The sequence below is a fragment of the Remersonia thermophila genome, chromosome 2 (assembly GCF_042764415.1).
Source record: "Remersonia thermophila strain ATCC 22073 chromosome 2, whole genome shotgun sequence".
NCBI classification, from domain to species: domain Eukaryota; kingdom Fungi; phylum Ascomycota; class Sordariomycetes; order Sordariales; family Chaetomiaceae; genus Remersonia; species Remersonia thermophila.
Window position 1 is genome coordinate 1,057,126 of NC_092218.1, and position 18,355 is coordinate 1,075,480.

The window sequence follows — 18,355 nt, forward strand, 5'->3', positions numbered from 1 at the left end:
CTTGGCATTTCTCACACGGATACACTTGTGTTTATAATCCATTAACTAGCCTTCGCGCCACCAGAGAGCGGCGGCCGAAACAAGGCCGCAATGGAGCCCTTCTCCTTCGCCAGCTCCGATCAGCTCAACTTCCCCGTCAGCATCCGCATGTATGTCGCCCGTGATGACTACGTTTCACTAATTGCGCCTGTTCTATCAGCCTTCATTCTGGCTGGGGTTTGCTGACCTTGGGCTCAGCATCAATCTCGACGGGGCCGAGGCGCCTCTTCCATTCTCAACTCTCCTTGACCATCCAGAGCTACGGCATATCGGGTCCAACCAGAGGTACCTACCTAGCCTTGTTTTGATCTGCGAGCTCTCACTTTACGGAAGCTGACCGATGATCGTCCTCAGTCCATATTCGGACCTGTATGTCACTGTCCAGGTGTGGGCTGGTTCCAAGCCTCTGACCGTCCCCGTTCAGACGGCCTACAAAGCCTTCCGTAACGAGAGGCGATGGAACGAGTGGCTCAGCCTTCCCGTCACGTATTCTACCCTTCCGCTGAACGCGCGCCTGGCGATCACCATCTGGGACGTCTCGCCCACCGGGGGCGAGGGTGCGCAGGGGCACGCCATCCCTTTTGGCGGGACCACGCTCCCGCTCTTTGATAAGCACAACCAGCTCTACAAGGGCCGTCAGAAATGCCATGTATACCGGCATCGTCAAGCCGACGGCAACGATGACACCAAAACCCCGGCGTTCCTCCCCAGGAAGAAATCGCGGGATGGAGGTCCCGAGGACCACGAGGCGGACGAGCTTGACCGCATGGAGAAGCTGTTCAAGAAGCACGAGATGGGAGAGATCCCGCGCGTCGATTGGCTTGACCAGCTTGTCTTTCGGGGATTCGAAAAGCGCGGCCTCCAGTCCAAGACGTCGAGGGTGGCCCCGCCAAAAGCCTCGCGGCCCGATGGCGATGCCGGCGTCGACGGCGCTCCTGGGGCTCCCGAACCATCCGCCTTCCTTCTGAACGTGGAACTGCCCCGGTTCGACTTCCCCGTCGTCTTTGCCGACTTCGAATACCCGCCTCCCCCGGTCTCTTCCTATCTGCAGGCTTCCACGTCCTCCGTGTTGAAGCCGCCGCCGGAAATGCACTTTGGCCCGGGAATCAACCCGGCGGGCGACGATGACGACGACGGTGGTGGCGGCGACGGCGGCGGTGGAGGAGGCCGTCTCATGCGAGTGTACGACCCAGAGGTGGCGGCCAAGGATAACCCCGCCGAAAGCAAGCACCGCCGGCTCGTCCGCGGGCAGCACCGCAACGGCATCTTGGACAAGGACCTGAAGCCCAACGCCAAGGTCCGAGACGAGCTCAACACCATCATGGCCTACTCGCCAACGCACACGCTGTCGCCCGAAGAGAAGGACCTCATCTGGAAGTTCCGCCACCATCTGACGCGCAACAAAAAGGCGCTCACCAAGTTCGTCAAGTCGGTCAACTGGCAGGACCAGTCCGAGGCGAGGCAGGCTGCCCAGATGCTCGGCAAGTGGACCGACATTGACGTCGACGACGCGCTGGAGCTGCTCGGGCCCACCTTCGACAACGCGGCCGTCCGGGCGTTTGCCGTTGACCGCCTCCGCAAAGCTGACGACCAGGAGCTCATGCTGTATCTGCTGCAGCTGGTGCAAGCCCTCAAGTACGAGCACATCTCGCCCCAGTCCGGCCACGATGTCTCCCAGGACTCGTCGCTGGCGCGCTTCCTCATCTCGAGGGCCGTCAACAGCTTCACTCTGGGCAACTACTTTTACTGGTATGTCATGGTGGAGTGCGACGACAAGTCGCCCGAGCAGAGCTCGGACAACCAGGCCATCTACGGAAAGGTTGCGTACGATTACATGACGGAGCTGGTGAAGCAGCCGGGTGGCGAGGAGGCCCGGATGACGCACAAGCGGCAGGCCGAGCTGATCGCCATCCTGTCCAAGATATCCGGCGAGGTCAAGGAATCGGGCGAGTCCATGGCCAAGAGGACGGAGCGCGTCAAGCACTTCCTGGCGGACCCCAAGAACGAGCTGGTCGCCATCGACCCGCCGCTGCCGCTGCCGATCGACCCGTCGGTTGAGATCGTCGGCGTCGTGCCCGAGGAAACGCTCGTGTTCAAGTCGTCGCTGCACCCCATCAAGGTGACGTTCAAGACGTCGACGGGTCGCAAGTATCCCATCATCTTCAAGACGGGCGACGACCTGCGCCAGGACCAGCTGGTGATTCAAATCATCACGCTCATGGACGAGCTGCTGCAGAAGGAGAACCTCGACCTCAAGCTGTCGCCCTACAAGATCCTGGCGACCAGCACGAAGGACGGGCTGTCGCAGTTTGTCCACTCGATCAGCTTCCAGTCCATCCTGAACAAGTACCGCAACACGCCCGTCCTCTCGTACCTGCGGCAGAACAACCCCGACAGCCACGGGCCCTTGGGCATGCGCAAGGAGACCCTCGACACCTTTGTCAAGTCGTGCGCCGGCTACTGCGTCATCACATACATACTCGGCGTCGGCGACCGGCACCTCGACAACCTCCTCCTCACCCCGGACGGCCACTTCTTCCACGCCGACTTTGGCTACATCCTGGGGCGCGACCCCAAGCCCTTCGCCCCGCCCGTCAAGCTGTCCAAGGAGATGGTGGACGGCATGGGCGGCGCCGGCACCGAGCACTTCCGCCAGTTCAAGCAGTACTGCTTCCTGGCGTACAGCGCGCTGCGCAAGAACTGCAACCTGATCCTCAACCTCTTCACGCTCATGGTCCACGCCAACATCCCGGACATCAAGGCCGACCCGGACAACGCCGCCCTCAAGGTCAAGGCGCGGTTCCACCTCGAGATGAGCGAGGAGGACGCCATCCGCCACCTGGAGCGCATCATCGATGTCAACCTCAACGCGCTGATGCCCGTGGTCATAGATAGGCTGCACGAGCTCGTGCAAGCGTTTAGGGCGTGAGGGCCGCACGGCTGTTAGGGGAGGGGGGGGCCGGGGAGGAGGGGATGCCTCGTAGGCTTGGATAAAGCTTTTGGTCCGGCTAGGCTGGCTAGGCTGGCTAGGCTGGCTAGGTCGGTCGGGGCGTTCCTGGATGCAGGAGGGGAAGGCAAGCGACGACAGTCACGGTTTCATGTAGATGGTTAGACGGCGCGGCGTCCGAGCGGGTTTGTATTCACCAGGTCAATTACCCATTGTCTGCTCAAGGCATCGAGCTCACGTGTCGCCGAACAAAAACAGGCCCTTGCCGCTCCGGAACCCCGTCAGCGTGCCCTGGATGGCATCCTTGAGCACCTGCTCCTCCGTGTCCCAATCCCACTTGACCTCGTCCACGGGCGTCTGCTTGAACTTGCCCTGCCGCATCAGGTCCAGGATCTCGTTGATCATGCGGCGCTTCTCGTCCGGGTTCTCCCTGCCCCACTCGGTCAGCCAGAAGCCTTCGAACCGCAGGCGCTTGAAGATGGCGGGCCCCGTCGGGAACGGGAAGCTCTGCCTCGACATGCCGCCGTACGTGACCATGCACCCGCGGGGGCCCAGCGCCTTGACCATGGCCGACGCCGACGGCCCGCCCACGCAGTTGAGGCCCAGCAGGACGGGCTCCCGGCCGTTGCGCGTCCACTCCTCCCTGAGCCGCGCGCCGAAGCTCCGGTCCAGAAACTCCTTCTCCGTCACCACCACGTCGGCGCCCAGCTCCCGGAGCTCCGCCTTGAGGGCCTCGGTCGCCTCGGGCGTCTCGCGCTCGCGCACCACGTTGATGCTGCGCAGCCCCCACAGCCGGCCCAGCTGGATCGCCGCCCGGCCGACGCCGCTGTTGGCGCCGTTCTGGATGAACCACATGCCGCCGCGCGGCGGGTCCGCGCTCGCGAACCGGCGCACGCTCTCGCCGACCAGGTCGACGTGGTCGCGCAGCATGCGGTACGCGCTGCACGGGTTGACGCTGACCGTCGCCACCTGCGCCGGGCTCAGCCCGGAGCCGTCCACCTTGAGCAGCCGCCGCGCCGCGTCCTCGACGAGCGCGTGCGTCCGGAACGTGCCGAACCCGGGCCCCGCGGGTATCACCCAGTCCCCGCGCTTGAGCACGGCCGCGTCGACCCCGGGGCCGACCGCCGCCACCTCGAAGCAGCCCTCGTTCCCGGGGACCGCCGCCGGCTCGGGCGTCCCGAGCAGCAGCCGCGTCTGGTTCGTCGGGCTGCCGGGGTCGGCCGAGGAGAAGTCGGGCCGCGCGCCGTAGGTGCCCTGGATGGTGTTGACGTCGGCCGGGTTGACGGGGGCGGCGAGGGTGCGGAGGAGGACGGCCCCGTTGGGGAGGGTCGGGGAGATGGAGTGGGTGTGGAGGTGGAGGACGTCGGCGGGTTCGCCGAAGCGGGAGAAGTAGAGGGTTTTCGCTTGGGTGTAGCCGTACGGACCGGATTTGAAGCGGCGCGGGGTGAGGGGAAGGGTGACGGCCGGTGGGGTTGCTGGTGAGGATGATGATGAGGTTGGGAAGGGGGTGTGGGTGTGAGCGAGGAGGGCGGGGAGGCCGCGGTGAGAAGCGCGGGCAAGCTGTCGCCGGGCCAGGCCTACAATCGGAGAGGCCATGATGGTGAGGTTCCGAGGCTTTGGAACAAGGTCTAACAAGGCGATGGTGAGAGAGACTGGAATTGCCACGACCCGGTCGGCGTGGTGGAGTGGGCCGGAGAAAGGCCTACTAAGCAGGTCGTAACAACAGCCCCCGGCAACGTTATCAATTAGACGGTTCGGCAGCGTTGAGGGATTAGTCGCCTATTCTCCATCCGGAGACGTAAAACCGTGGCTACGGGTCGAAGCGAACGTTTTGAAAGTTGCCGGATTCCGGTGGACCGAATGGACGCAACCAGGATGACGTCGAGCCGGAGCTTGGCCTCGGAGCCCCACATGAGCTGTGGCCAATCAGGAAGGCGGTGTGTCGGTGTATGTGTGAGTGGGTGAGTGAGAGAGAGAGGGAGAGAATAGGAGAGAGTGGTGAGAGGAGCTCTTGTGCCCTTTCAAGATCTTGGGCGTTTTGTTGATGGACGTAATGAAAAGAGAATCTGAAATAGGTAGTTACCTGACCTGGGCATCTTCGTCCCGTTGTAAGCAGCGGCAAGTTGAAGACGCCAACACAACCAAGGTGTTATTTGGACCCTGTCGTGTCGTACCATACTGCGTACATATCAACACGTCCGGGCTGTCAGGCGACACCGCTCAGTCTAGCTGGAGCCATGAGCAAGGACACCGAATCCTTTCAAGCGAAGAAAAGATTTGTCGGATTGATAGATGGATAGCCGGGCAGGGAAAGAAACTTGCCCGAGTTGCTCAGCCATCAAGGCGCTCAGCAAAGCTTGTGAGTATAATAAAAAAAAGAAAAGAACATGAAGCATCTTAATAGAAGCACGTCGTCAAGGCGACTTTCCGTCGCAAGGTTTCCCCACACCTCTCCTTCTCTTCCACTCTCTCATCGTTTTCCAACCCGGCGCCTCCTGGACGTTTGATACCCCCTTCCGGAGAAACAACATTATAGCCCAGCAAAGAAAATTAGAACCCACCCCATACCGCCGCTGCTGTTTTGAAACAAAGGTGTAAGGTGACAGACAGGATAAATCCAGAGGTAGACATGGCGTGGAGGATAGCTCCACCGAACCATCAAGACATTGAAACATATCCGGGACAGGACTCAGATGTGAAACATGATAAACCAAGGAAGAAAAAGGCCCCTCGTGGATGAGAACGAAAAAAAGAACAAAAAAGTCAACGTGGGTATCTCGGATCTGCAACTCAGCAACACCCCCCCTACTACCCTACCACCCTCCCCTGCAGGCACTTTCTCCTTTCTCTCTCGGAGCGCACCCTCCCGTGCAACGTCGGAGCGAGCCAGGTCATTTTATGTCCTTGAACAGGTCATTCCCAAAGCTGATGCCGTCCTCAATGCCCAGCTTCTGATTCAGCACGCTGAGCTCGGGTATCATGGGCGGCGGCGGGCCCGCGGGCTTCTTGTCGTCCGTGGCCGGCGGGGACAGAGGGGCGGCGTCGTTGACGCCGCGCAGCCGGCCGAACCAGCCGCTCGCGCGCTTTGCCTTGCGCGAGCCCGCCACGGTGCTCCCGGCACGGCTCTCGGGGCGCTCGATCGGGGAAGCGACGGAGCTGGCGTCGTCGCCGTTGGCGTAGGCCGCGTGCAGCAGGCCGCGGCTGAACAGACGGCGGATGCTGCCCGGCCGGCTCGAGAGTGTCGGGGAGGCCGGGGTGTCTTCGGCCCGCCGCTTGGTGCCTGCGGCCGACGTGTCCGACGCCGCCTGGGACGCGGGCGATGTTGCGTCCGCCTTGGCGGTGCCATTGGTCACGCCGTTGGCTTTTTTTGCCTTTTGCTGGTCGGCGGGCGTCTCGGGCGGGGTGGGCACGGCCTCCTCTTTTATCGGGGAGGGCAGCGGCGGGGGGATGTCGGTGCCGTCCGTCAGGGAGCCGAACTCGAGGTTGAGCGCGGGCAGCTCAAACTTCTTGACCGTGGTGGTCGTAACGGCGGACGCGGCATCGCTGGTCTTTGTCGATTTTGTTCGTGGGACCATTTTCCTTTTGGCTGAGCCGGGGCGGGGGACGCGGAGGAAATGAGCGGCACGATGGCCTATGTGTCTCGTGCGAGTCGCGTGCGATTGACGTCAAAAACGCGAAGGTTAAAAAGGCGACAGGCGCCGGTCTCGCCGCCGGAGTTACGGTTGACGGTGGTCGAAGTACTGCGTAAGGTAGAGAAGAGCGACGATCCCGGGGATGGGCCGCCTTGAATCGATGAGGACCCTTCCTGGCTGCCTGCGGCTGTTGACGACCTCCGCAAGGGGGGGGAAAGGCAGACGAGGGGAATCGATGGGAGACCAGGAGGGAGACCGGGAGGGAGACAAGGTGGGAGACCAGGTGGTTGACAAGGGCAAGCAAACGGGCTTTGGTTGGGGGCCGCCGAGTGGCTAGTGTACAAGTAACGTTAGTGCCGAGAGGTCGTTTTCTGTGCGTGGAAGCGAAACGGCGATCGTCCCCGAGTCAATTCGGAATTGAACGCTCAAACAGGAGCCAAAAAATCTCCCGAGTGGAAGGCTGAAGTGTCTACTTGTGTGGAGTCGTCCCAGACAGCAGCCACCGGAGCCTGACCTCGCGAGGTTGTCTTGAAAGAGGCTCAATGCAAGCTGGACATGTCGCACGGGCGAGAGAGAAGTCGACGACGGCAACGAGCTCGAGACTTGTTGCACCCAAAGACCCTGGAAAACGAAGCAACCCCCCCCCCCCCCCTTCCGTCTTAGTTGCCCTTCAGCAAAGGTGGATTTTATTTTGTCCAGGAAAGGGAAGCCAGGGCGCTCACATCTTTCGGCTGTTGTCCCAAATGGGGTAAGACCCCTGGCTGGCCTCTGGATCGTGCCTTGCGTGTGTGGGGTTGTTGGCAGGGATGCAACCCACCTCGAGAGGCCCCCTCCGTTGAGGGTTCCCGTCGCCAGCAACAAAAGCAACACTTTGGCTAGGAATCGTCCGCTGCTTTCGGGCTTTCTATAGGATAATACGACATGACATGGCATGACGCACGTGTATCTAATCACACTACATACATAGCATGACATGACAATGCCGGGTATGGATTCGGACTCATCCATCGCGGCCTCCAGAGCGTACCCTTGGGCCAGTGATGGGCGACCCAGGCCATGGACGGTCCCGTCAGGTAACCAGAGACTTACATATAACCACGTGGTACACCAAGCACATACCGTGAAGCGTACGTAGGCGATGCATGACGTGTATCCCCCAACCGCCCTCGGGCGCACGTTTGGTCAGCCTCTGCAACCATGACGGCATGGGCACCGGGTCTGTCTCGCCTTTTCCATGCTTCCTTGGGTGATGGTGATGGCTTGCATAGGGCCAAACCCATCACCCGCATGAATCCACCGCGCTCATGCAGCCAAGTTCGGGAGCGGAAAGTCAGGGATAGATTGGCGGCCCGGGTGATTGGGTACATGCGAAATCCGGGAGGGGCGACATGTCGACGTTGCAGGCCTGATCTGGGTCCATCGCCTGCAGGCCTCATGGAGTTTGTAACTTGATTGGAATTCCACCCCCCCTCTGGGTTGCCTAGGACCTCCATATGACCCGCGACTTCAAACCTCTAGACTCGACCCATACGCCCAAAACAAAAAGCCTCCTATGGATCGTCGTCTGCCGCGAGGACTCTCCAACTTCCCGCCCGCTCACCGCGCAACGGACCATGCTTCGTAGTCGTGATGGTACTCCTCACGTCGTGGGATTCTCGTCGCTATGAAAGACCGTGTCCGCACACAACCTTGTCTCTAACCCTGTTCATGCCATCAACTCCGATCCCGTCTGCCCCGCCCAAACCTGCTCCCGACTCCCGGAAATGACCAGCCCTCTTCCTCCGCCACGCTCCATCACGCCTCCTTCGGAACGGCGTATTTCTGTGTCCAGGCCCTCGCCGTCGCGATAGCCGCCTGCTCGTCCTCCTTCCAGCTCTTGGCGACATCGGCGGCGAGCGGGTCGTCCGGATTGGGCGCTCCTAGGAGAGCCTGGATGGACAAGAGAATCGTCCGGATCTGCAGCGCGGGTGACCAGTTGTCTAGACGCTCGGTCAGCTTATGCCATGGCGCACCATCGCACGCGATGGCCCACGTGACGTTGGGAAACGCACTCTTGAGGACGTCGAGGCAGATTCGCCCGAGCTTGTCGACGTTGGGGTGGAAAATCTTGGTCAGGAAGCGGATCTTGGGCGGCGCCATGGGGTAGTCATCGGGAAGGAAGAGCTCGAGCTTGAAGACACCGCCTGGGGAAAATGTCCGTGTCAGCAGAGGCGTCGAGCGCACGACCGCGAACCGGCCGCCGGAGCGGGCAAGGCAAGACATACCCTCGTACGGTGATGAGGAAGGGCCGTGGATCTCAACGTCAAAGTACCGGAGGTTGTCCTCGTGGGGGACTGCGCTGATGCCGGGGACCCTGACGGAGAGACACATTTGTCAGCCGCATGGATGGACAGCCATGGCAGACGGCATGGCGGGCGGGGTTGCCTCTGGGGAGCGTACGGCTCGGCCATAAGCCGTTCTGTTTCCTTCACGATCCTCTTTGGCAGCGCCATCTCTGCGAAGCACCCGGTAAGGCTGAACGTGGGTTGAAGGCGGGGCTTGATGTCGAGCGAAATGCGCAGGTCCGTGACGGCGGATGCGGGGGAACCTGGTCGTAAAATGGGATACACGGCGGCTGGTGGGAAGATACGGGGACCTTGGCGGATATGCGGAGGATGGTGCTGCCAAAAGCGAGCCTTGCAAGCAAACGGCGGCGTATGGGAACGGACTGGAATGTTCTGAAAGAGGGATGTTTGGAGCCAGGCACACTCGGTCTCTCAACTCTCTCCAACCCGAAACCAAGGCAAGTGGGGTGTTTGGTTGCCAAGACGAGGTGGACCTGACGAGGTGCCCCGATAAGCGATAAGCACACGATTGCGCCTGGTCGCGCGCCAGGCCCGTTTCGGAAGATGCCGCGGGCGACCTCCACTGACCTGATCGGAGACCCACGGGAGCCCCACACGCAGCAACCACCATCCGGGCCCCACACTTCAACGGGAATTCCAAGCCGAGCTCCACAACTTCCAACGTCGAGAAACGGGACGTTTTACCTTTTGGTTCCAAGACGGCCCGGAACCTGGACCGCGGATCCAAAGAGGCAGCCTTGCCACCACCACCACGCTTTGCCAAAGACATGCCATGTAATTGCATTCTTCAACGAGCCTCAACCCCATCTCTCATCCACCCGACGGCCGTCCGTCCCTCTCCGCCGTGCAACCACGGGACGCGTTCATCGTTCATGGCAGGACAGGTCTTGATGGTCAGCACGTGAGCTCCAGCTCGGAGCTGTCGATCTTACTCACCACCACCACCATCACCGCCACCACCATCCAATTCTTCAGCTCCTCATTACAGGCAACCCCGACAACCATCCGTCTAATCATGGTCTCCGACCTGGACCGCTGCCCGCCATGTCACGATCATTCCTCCGCATCTTGGACCCTCCGAAGAAGCCCAAGACGATAAGGTCGGCCTTTGAGAGCGAGACCTTTGATAACGACGTCACCATCCATGTCGATGGCCTCGTCGGATCTGCCACCATCTCTCCCTCGGGCCGAGATGTTGCTCTAGCATCGTGAGAGGCACAATGCCCTCCCTCCCTGTGAATCCGTCCGCTCGCCGTCATCTTTCCTAACGCTTTCCCAGCCCCGAGGGTCTCGCCATCATCGACCTCGACGCTCCCTGGAGCCCTCCACGGAGGTTGAGCAGCCACGGTCTCCCATGGCTCGTCGTCGATGTGCAGTGGTCCCCGTTTGCCATCCGCGACTACTGGGTCGCCTCCACCGCCAACCACCGCTGTCTCGTGTGGAACCTCAACAAGCGCGAAGACTCGGCCTCGGGCGCCATCGAGCACTCCCTCCAGGGCCACAGCCGCGCCATCACCGACATCAATTTCTCCGCCCACCACGCCGACCTCCTGGCCACTTGCGCCGTCGACGGCTACGTCTACTGCTGGGACCTCCGGCGCCCGCGCCAACCGGCGCTCGCCTTCTGCGACTGGTTTGCCGGCGCCACCCAGGTCAAGTACAACCGCCAAGACAGCTTCGTCATCGCATCGGCCCACGACCGCTGGCTGCACATTTGGGACGTGCGCCGGGCCGCCGAGCCGCTCAGGACCATCGACGCCCACACGTCCAAGATCTACGGCATCGACTGGAATCGCACCAACTCGACGTGCATCGTCACATGCTCCCTGGACAAGAGCATCAAGTTTTGGGATTACAGCAAGGACTGCGACACGCCGCAGCGCGTCATCCGGACCGATTTCCCGGTGTGGAGGGCCCGGCACACGCCCTTCGGCCGCGGGCTTCTCGCCATGCCCCAGACGGAGCCGGGAAAGCTCTATCTCTACGATCAGCAGCTTGGCTCCGAAGACCCCGTGGACGGAAAGGTGGTGCCCGTGACCGTGTTTCCGGGACACGACAGCCACAAGGCCAGGGAGTTCCTGTGGAGGAGCCGCGGCGGCGTGTCCAGCGACAACATCGACGACCGCGAGTTCCAGCTGGTCTCGTGGGGCGAAGATAACGAGCTGCGCCTCCACAAGGTCGACGACGGCATTCTCGAGTCCGTAGGCCACTACCGGGGGAAACCGCTTCTGAAGAACCTCATCCTCACCCGGAAAGGCGCGCTGTACAAGACGTTCCGCACCGTGGACGATGCCGCCCACCGCGACCGCCGGACCCCTACCATGAGCGACCGCCCCGGCGGCGGCGGCCAGCCTCGCCAGAGCGCGCTCAGCATCGGCATCAACGCGACCATCCGCCGCTCGGTGCCGACGTGGCGGTCCACCTCGATGAAGGCGAGGACCGACACGGGCAAGCCGGTCGACAAGACGCGGCTCCAGATCGGCTGGATGAAGGGCATCACCATGTCCAAGAGGAAGTCCAATACCGAAGCGTCCGGCCAGACGGGCGGAGAGGACTCGAGCCTGTTCGGCCCCGGCTACGACAGCAACTGGGGCGAGCAGCCCGAGTCCATCCAGGACGAGTTTGTGCGCATCACCACGCAGCTCCCCAACGTCAAGTGGGAAAACATCGACATGGACTCGCTTACGCTCAACGCCTCCCTAAAAGGCCCCTGGGGCGTCAACGGCGAGACCATTTTCATCAAGGTCCGCGTCGACATTCCCCGCAAGTACCCCAAGAGCAAGGCGCCGAGGTTCTTTGTCGAAAAGTCGTCCTTCATGCCCGACGAGACGCATCAGAAGCTCGAGACGGAGCTGGAGGAGCTGGCCAACCGCTTCCTGCAGCGCGAGAAGAACTGCCTCTACACCGCCTTCAGCTTCCTGCTCGGCGAGGTCGACCTCCAAGAGAGCACCGCCTTTTTCAACAACGTCCGGGACCTCGACGACGACATGGGCGGCCTTGGCGACGAGAGCTCGAGCGAAGAGGACGAAAACGACATGCCGGCCGGCGGCTCGGCGTCCATGTCGCAGGAGCTCAGCGCCAGCACCGAGCTCGACCCCTCGGCGACCCTGGCCCCCACCCAGCGCCAGGCCGTCACCCCGCTGCCCATGTTCTGCGGGGCCCGTTTCTCCAACGACGGCCGCCTGGTCTGCTTCTTCCCGACCAAGGAAGAAAAGGCGAGGGCTCTCTTTATGCTGCCGCATCCAGAGACGCACAAGGAGAAGCCCAAAGGGGAGCCGACGTTTGCCGGGTTCGGCCGTCTCTCCCACGACTCCCCGCCTCCCAAGCATCGGTTTCACGACGAGGCGTCGGCGACGGAGGATCAATCCGACGCGTCCGATGCTAGCGACTCGGCCACGTCGACCGACTCGGAGCCGACCACGGTGCACAAGCTCAGCATGTGGTATCAGCCGGCACGCCGCTTCCGCAAGACGTGGAGCACCAACGACTCGGTGCGCTCCAGCGGCGGGGGCACCGGCGCGGGCACCGGCACGGGCACCGGTACGAGCCGCAGGAGGCCGGGGAAGCCCAAGAACGTCATTTCGATCCACAACCTGACGGACCTGCTGCCGTCCAAGAAGCAGTTCGCCCAGGAGTACGCCATCTTTGGCGACGGCGCGGACGTGTGCAATCACAACGCGGCCGTGGCGGAGAGGTACGGATGCCTGGAGCTCGCGCACGTGTGGAGGTACGCCTCGCTCCTCCTCCGCCGCGACATACCGCTCGAGATCCACGATCTCCACAGCAGCGGGCAGCCGGTCCTGGTCATCGCCAGAGACGCGGCGTCCCGGGTGCAGGGAGGCGAACAGCCCAACCTCGCCGGTCGCGTCCGGTGGGGTCTGCACCCTTTGGCGCGGGGCATGATCAACGACCTCTTTGACTACTTTGAGAAGGTTGCCGACGTCCAGATGCTTGCCATGCTGGCGTGCATCTTTGGAGACTACTCGATCAAGGAGGGGACCGCTCTCGCGGCCTCGCACCTCCCGCAGCCCAAAACGCCGCTGCCCATGAAGGCGCCGTCGTTCTCGCTCGAGTACTTCCCGACCGACCCGGCGCTCTGGGGCAAGAACCACAAGAGCCAGCCCAGCTCGGCCATCACGACGCCCAGGACGGCCAACACGCCCGCCATGTACTCGGATCCTCCGAGCGCCGACGAGATTGCGGGCTCCGCCGAGGCTCGGTCTCATCCTCACTCGTACTCGTGCGGGGAGACGCCGCCCAACCCGGGCCGAGAGCACCTCAGGGACTCCGGGGCCAACCAAAGCTTGTCGACATCGCCGAGCAACAGGCTCTTTCAACGCTCCAACTCCACCGTCGCCGCCGCCACGGCGGCCATCGCCGCTTCTCTGCCTCGCGCTCTCGCGGGCATCGTGTCCGGGTCGCCGCCGGATTCCATCCGCAAGCGGCCGAGCCCGGCCGAGACCATGCTCAGCAGCCTCGCCACGAACAATCTCGGCGTCCGCGGCTCGAGCACGTCCGTGGCGGTTCCGAACACCCCCGACACGGCGCGGACCTCGCTGTCGGACGAGCAAGCCGCGGTGGACGACCTCTTGATGTCGGTTCCCATCGACGTTTCGTTCTCGCTCGAAAACCAAGGCGAGTTTGACGATGACGGGTGGATGTCGACTCCTTTGATCGACCGCAGCCGTTCCCATCTCTGCTCCAACTACCGCTACGCCTACGCCGAAATGCTCCAGATGTGGGGCCAGCCGCTGTCGCGCTTGGAGATTATGAAGTTTGATGTCCTCAAAGAGGAGGGGCTTGCTCCTCGCAGCGCCTCTGTCGACATCGAGCACCCAGACCTCATCGCCTCCAACAACCCGCACTTCTATCCCGCGGGTGCCGCCTCGCCAACCTCGCCTTTTGTTGACCGACGCTCGCTCCTCCAAGACATGCTCACCTCATCCCCCGGTCTCGACGTCACAGGCTTCTGCCGTTTCCACCCCGGCGTCCCGCTCGAGCCGGTCCAGTACCTCCACAAGTCGCATCCGCCGCGCCTGCCCTCGGCTGCCTTCTTCCATCCAAGCCAAACCCATCACGACCGGCAAGGCACCGCGCGCCCGTCGCCTTTCAACAGCGCGCTCGGCGTCTGCCACCGCTGTACCGCCGACGGCCTGTTCAGCGACCCCATCCCGCAGATGACGTTGCAGTGCGTCTACTGCTGGGAGCCCGTCGTAGGCTTGTACACCCCCTGCCTCGCGTGCGGGTGCGTTGCGCACGAGGCTTGCCTGGAGGACTGGCACGCCATGGGCGGCACCGAGTGCATCGCAGGTCACGCATGTCGGTGCATTGACGAGGCGGGCTCTGACACGGCGGGGAGCTGGGCGGGGCTGCGTGCCGCGGTTCAGCTGGCCGAGGAGCACGCAGCGGAGGAGAGAGACCGCGAACGAGAGGCCGGTGGGACCCAGCTGGCATCCGCCGTCTCGCGTGATCAGAACCACAAAGACGGCAGCTCTGCTAGGTCGGCCATGTCGGCTCGCTCCCGCCGCAAGTCTGCCCCGGCGGACACCGCCGAGTTCCACCTCTTCCGCACGGCCAAGCTGGTCAAACCCTCTGCTTTTTCTCGAGCAGCCACGCAACTCCCAGCCCGGTTTGGGGCCGCCACGGACAGCCATGGTTTCGAGGCGGCCAAGCCCGGAGGCCTCAGCGGAACCAGCGGCAGCGGCAATGGCAACTCTCGTCACGGGCGTCGGCGTGGACACGAGCTCGACGATGCCGCTAACATGACCGCCACGGTCTCTGAATCCACCAGGCCCAGCCATGCCCGGGGTCATCACCGCCACAGCAGCCACGACCCAACAAGCATAACGGATCCCACGCCACATCGGCACGGCCCCGGCACCGCCAACAACAGCGGCAGCAGCAGCGGCAACGCCGCCGCCCAGCCCGGACATGTATCGATCCCGTCAGTAACCATCACCAGCGTCGCCGATGCGAGCGCTACGAGTACGAGCAGCCTGCTCCTGGCAGGGGTCAAACCTCCGCCGCGCGGGGAGGAACCCGTGTCGATGGCGCAGTTGAGCTTGGGGAAGAAGCTTAGGAGGCAGCTGGAGGATGCTGCGGCTGCGGCGGTGGGTGGTGGTGGTGGTGGCGGCGGCGGCGGGGGGAGGCCGGGGTTGGTGAGGAGGAAATCAGGCGGGACGTTTGGAGGGGTCTGGAGCAAGGGGTCTTTGGGTTCTTCGGGATTGGGGTCAGGGGGGTCAGGGGGTTCACTGGGGAGCGGGGGTAGTGGGTGATGAGGTTGCATACCAACTGAGAAGGCGTTGGATGGAGCGTGTAGCTACTTGTAGACATATGTGTGCGTGTGGTTTGGGTGGGGGTCCAATGTCTCCCTGCTGCGTATGTAGGCATCTATCTCCCCACCTGTCGAAGCCGCACATCAAGGTACATAGTGTGTAATGTCTGTGCCGCTACGGTTGTGATGTATAGTTATGGTAGATGGGGTTCCATCGTGGACAGGTACATACACGGTAGACCTGCCTTTGAGCATCATCGAACCTGAGCCATCACATCCGCATGGCATGGCATGGCATGGCATCGCGACCGTCACCACGATATCACATCTCGGAAATGTTTCTCTCTGGTTGGACCGGGTGCTGCGATCGCTCCTTTGCCGACTATGATTCGGCGGTTGCTTGCGCACGCTCGGTCCCGAGGGATGGATGGTGGCCTGATGGATGCATAGAAGGAACATCATGGCGGGCACCTCAGGTCTCAGGTCCCAGGGTCTCCAAGGTCTAGGAAGGGGGAGTCCCTGAACGCCAAAGACCTTTCTTTGCCAAAGGAACACACACCATGGTAGCTGAACTCTTACGGATCACGGATCACGGATCGCCACCGTGAGGCAGCCGGTTTTGGATGCTCTTCACCCCGAGGCACCAAGCTTTCTTTGTGCAACCGTAGCGTAGATCCTGTGGGGACAGGGAGGAAGAAGGCTGATCGCTAGCTCTGTTTTGTGCATTATCGTGGGGGGTGTGCCGGTAGGCGGGTTATGCTGAGTACATACATACTGTGTGCAGACATGCATACATATATACATAGTGCAACCTCTGGGGGAGACCGTCTTTCTGCAATGTCATGTCACTGTCTGGGGTCGTTCATTGCAGATCCCCCCCCCCCCCCCCCTTCTTTCGCCGGGGACGAGCCGGAAAGGAAAGGAAGATTGGGGGGGGGAAGAGACTGGCTTCATCGCTGGTGTTGACACTGACTGGCGAGTCTCCTTCTCCATCTTTGAAGACAAAACAAAATGTTCAGTACCCATGAGGGAAAAGTGACGACCGCCTCGTTGTTCCCATACTCTTCCCCTCGTAATGCGACACCGGCCTACTGCGTACATACGCAGTAGCTGAACGCCGCCTGCTCGGCTGATTCGTATCCCCGTCGAGGTGAATAGAAATCCCCCCACCCACGCCGGTCAATCGAAGAGAAGGAAGGATATGAGTTGGCCTCTGGTTACGACGTTGGCGTGAACATTTTGGGTTTTTTTTCTGCGGTGATGGCGGAACTCGCCTGGCGTGCCGGGCTGCCTCGCGCGACACACAGGTTCGCCTTGGTCAGCGTCCTGGCTCGCTAAAGGGTAATAATGTACACAGTAGTTAGGTCACCTGCAAGGCTGGCGCCAAGGCTGAACGCCACCTCTGGGCATGACCTTGCAGGGCCATGCGGCCACATCCTCAGGGCCTATGTATAGGACTATTATAGTTGCATGTATGCTACCTTGGCATGCGTTCCGGCCGGCCGATCCGCCACCGATGGCCGGCTCGGCAGATGAGGAGGAGGATGAAGATGGTGATCGTGATGCCCCGGGGTTCCTCCGCTGGGGCCATGCCGCTACCGGTGTGGGAAGCCATCATTCCTGGGAGCCATAATCGTCTTGTTTGTCGTCCCACACCAGGCTCCGTCAGCCCCCCGTAGCGAAGAGCATCGGGATGGCGTCGAAAGTCCACGGCACTAGGCGAGCGGGCCGTGCTCCGGGAAAAGAAACAAAAACCCATGCCTCCTTCCCCCCCCCCCCCCCCATCCCAGCGGCAACATTGCGTCTGGCTGGGCTGGGCAAGACGGGTTGGGACGAGCTTGTTCGTTGACGAAGCCCGAAACCTTGTAGCATGCATTTGCAAATCTGCGAGAGAGCATGGTGGGGCGGGTGACAGTCTTGGTCAACCAAAAAGGGAATCGTCCCGACGCCGTTCCATGGCTGGGCTGGTGAGAGTTGATTGCCGGTTTGGGCCGACGAGCAGTTTGAAATGTGCGAAGCCAGGTCGGCAGAGGGTGGAGGGAGAGAGAGGCCTTTCGGCTGGACAAGCTGGAGGTCGAAGGGGGGGATTTTTGCATTGGCGCCCCTCCCCCCCCCTCCTCTCTCTCCTCCGGGGGCTGACAACAAAAAAAAAAAAAAAAAAAAAAAAAAAAAAAAAAAAAAGAAAAGTGTCAAGTGCCAGGCAAGTCAGTTCATGGGATATTCCAGCATCCCAGCGAGCTCGAGGCAAAGTCACACGTTGCTCACAATTTCCACCAACCCAACAGCCACCTTCTACTATAGAGAGGTGAAACCACGTCGGAGCTTTTGCTCGGATCCCATGCCGGGGCCGGGCCTCATCGGGAGAGCGGTGGGGCCCGGATCCGGGGCCCCATGCTAACGCGCCCTTGCTCTTGGGTTGTGCTGTGTCTAAGGTGAGTCCTGTAGCCATCAGCCATCGGCCTAAAAGAGGGTCGACCCTTTCAGAAGCTCACCGGCCAACCGACCGGTGAGGCTCCCTCCAAGTCGTGTAAGCCACCGGGTGCGGCAGCCGGGGGGGGAGCATCGCCCACGGAGCGGGTCCGGCGCGCAGCTGGAACACTGTTCCATTGCCTGGGTACGTTGGAGAGCGCTCTCACTGGCACCGGCCGTATGGGTAGGGCGGAAAGTGGGTTCGGATCCCCACATCGGTATCCGAGCCGTACAAGCACTGTGTAGAGGTTGGGTCTCGTTCTCTCCTCTGGCCTGGCCTCGTCAGGTCCGGTTCACGGTTTTTTTTTCTTTTGGGGAATACTAGTATGCAGGTCTCTGGCCCTCCCCCACCTGCCCCTCCCCCTTGTACGCCACACCACCACAACCCCCAATAGCCCTCCACAGCCTGCAGGTGATGATGCAGGTGACAAGCGATGGGGTCTCGGCAGGTATTGACGGCGGGGCGTTCGGAAGATGCCGACCCAAGCTGGTTGGTCGGCCGAGCTCAACCTAGAGCGCCTGGGAAGTGCGCCTACACAGCATACTATACGCAGTAGGTACCTCACACCATGCATGCCATATTCCTGGAGGTTTGTTGCGCGGCTGTGTCGTGGGCGGTTCGGCCTGGTCCGGTTCTCAGCAACATCCC

The 18,355-nt window shown here is 61.9% G+C and overlaps 5 protein-coding genes across 5 annotated transcripts; 2 read left to right on the plus strand and 3 right to left on the minus strand.

Moving 5' to 3' along the window:
• Positions 1-90: 90 nt before the first annotated feature.
• On the plus strand, positions 91-2,968 carry VTJ83DRAFT_1747 (uncharacterized protein; the record flags this gene model as incomplete). Its single annotated transcript, XM_071007940.1, has 3 exons — positions 91-149; positions 238-324; positions 394-2,968. 3 exons carry the CDS (start codon positions 91-93, stop codon positions 2,966-2,968), a joined length of 2,721 nt encoding a protein of 906 aa, XP_070868287.1.
• Positions 2,969-3,220: 252 nt separating this feature from the next.
• Positions 3,221-4,582, minus strand: VTJ83DRAFT_1748 (uncharacterized protein; the record flags this gene model as incomplete). Its single annotated transcript, XM_071007941.1, has 1 exon — positions 3,221-4,582. The coding sequence occupies one exon, from the start codon at positions 4,580-4,582 to the stop codon at positions 3,221-3,223; it is 1,362 nt and encodes a 453-aa protein (XP_070868288.1).
• Positions 4,583-5,877: 1,295 nt separating this feature from the next.
• Positions 5,878-6,561, minus strand: VTJ83DRAFT_1749 (uncharacterized protein; the record flags this gene model as incomplete). The annotated part of the gene is made up of 1 exon (XM_071007942.1): positions 5,878-6,561. One exon carries the CDS (start codon positions 6,559-6,561, stop codon positions 5,878-5,880), a length of 684 nt encoding a protein of 227 aa, XP_070868289.1.
• A 1,851-nt stretch (positions 6,562-8,412) lies between these two features.
• On the minus strand, positions 8,413-9,110 carry VTJ83DRAFT_1750 (uncharacterized protein; the record flags this gene model as incomplete). Its single annotated transcript, XM_071007944.1, has 4 exons — positions 8,413-8,597; positions 8,670-8,801; positions 8,883-8,971; positions 9,058-9,110. The coding sequence occupies 4 exons, from the start codon at positions 9,108-9,110 to the stop codon at positions 8,413-8,415; spliced, it is 459 nt and encodes a 152-aa protein (XP_070868290.1).
• An 897-nt stretch (positions 9,111-10,007) lies between these two features.
• On the plus strand, positions 10,008-15,238 carry VTJ83DRAFT_1751 (uncharacterized protein; the record flags this gene model as incomplete). The annotated part of the gene is made up of 2 exons (XM_071007945.1): positions 10,008-10,171; positions 10,243-15,238. The coding sequence occupies 2 exons, from the start codon at positions 10,008-10,010 to the stop codon at positions 15,236-15,238; spliced, it is 5,160 nt and encodes a 1,719-aa protein (XP_070868291.1).
• Between the last annotated feature and the right edge of the window lie 3,117 nt (positions 15,239-18,355).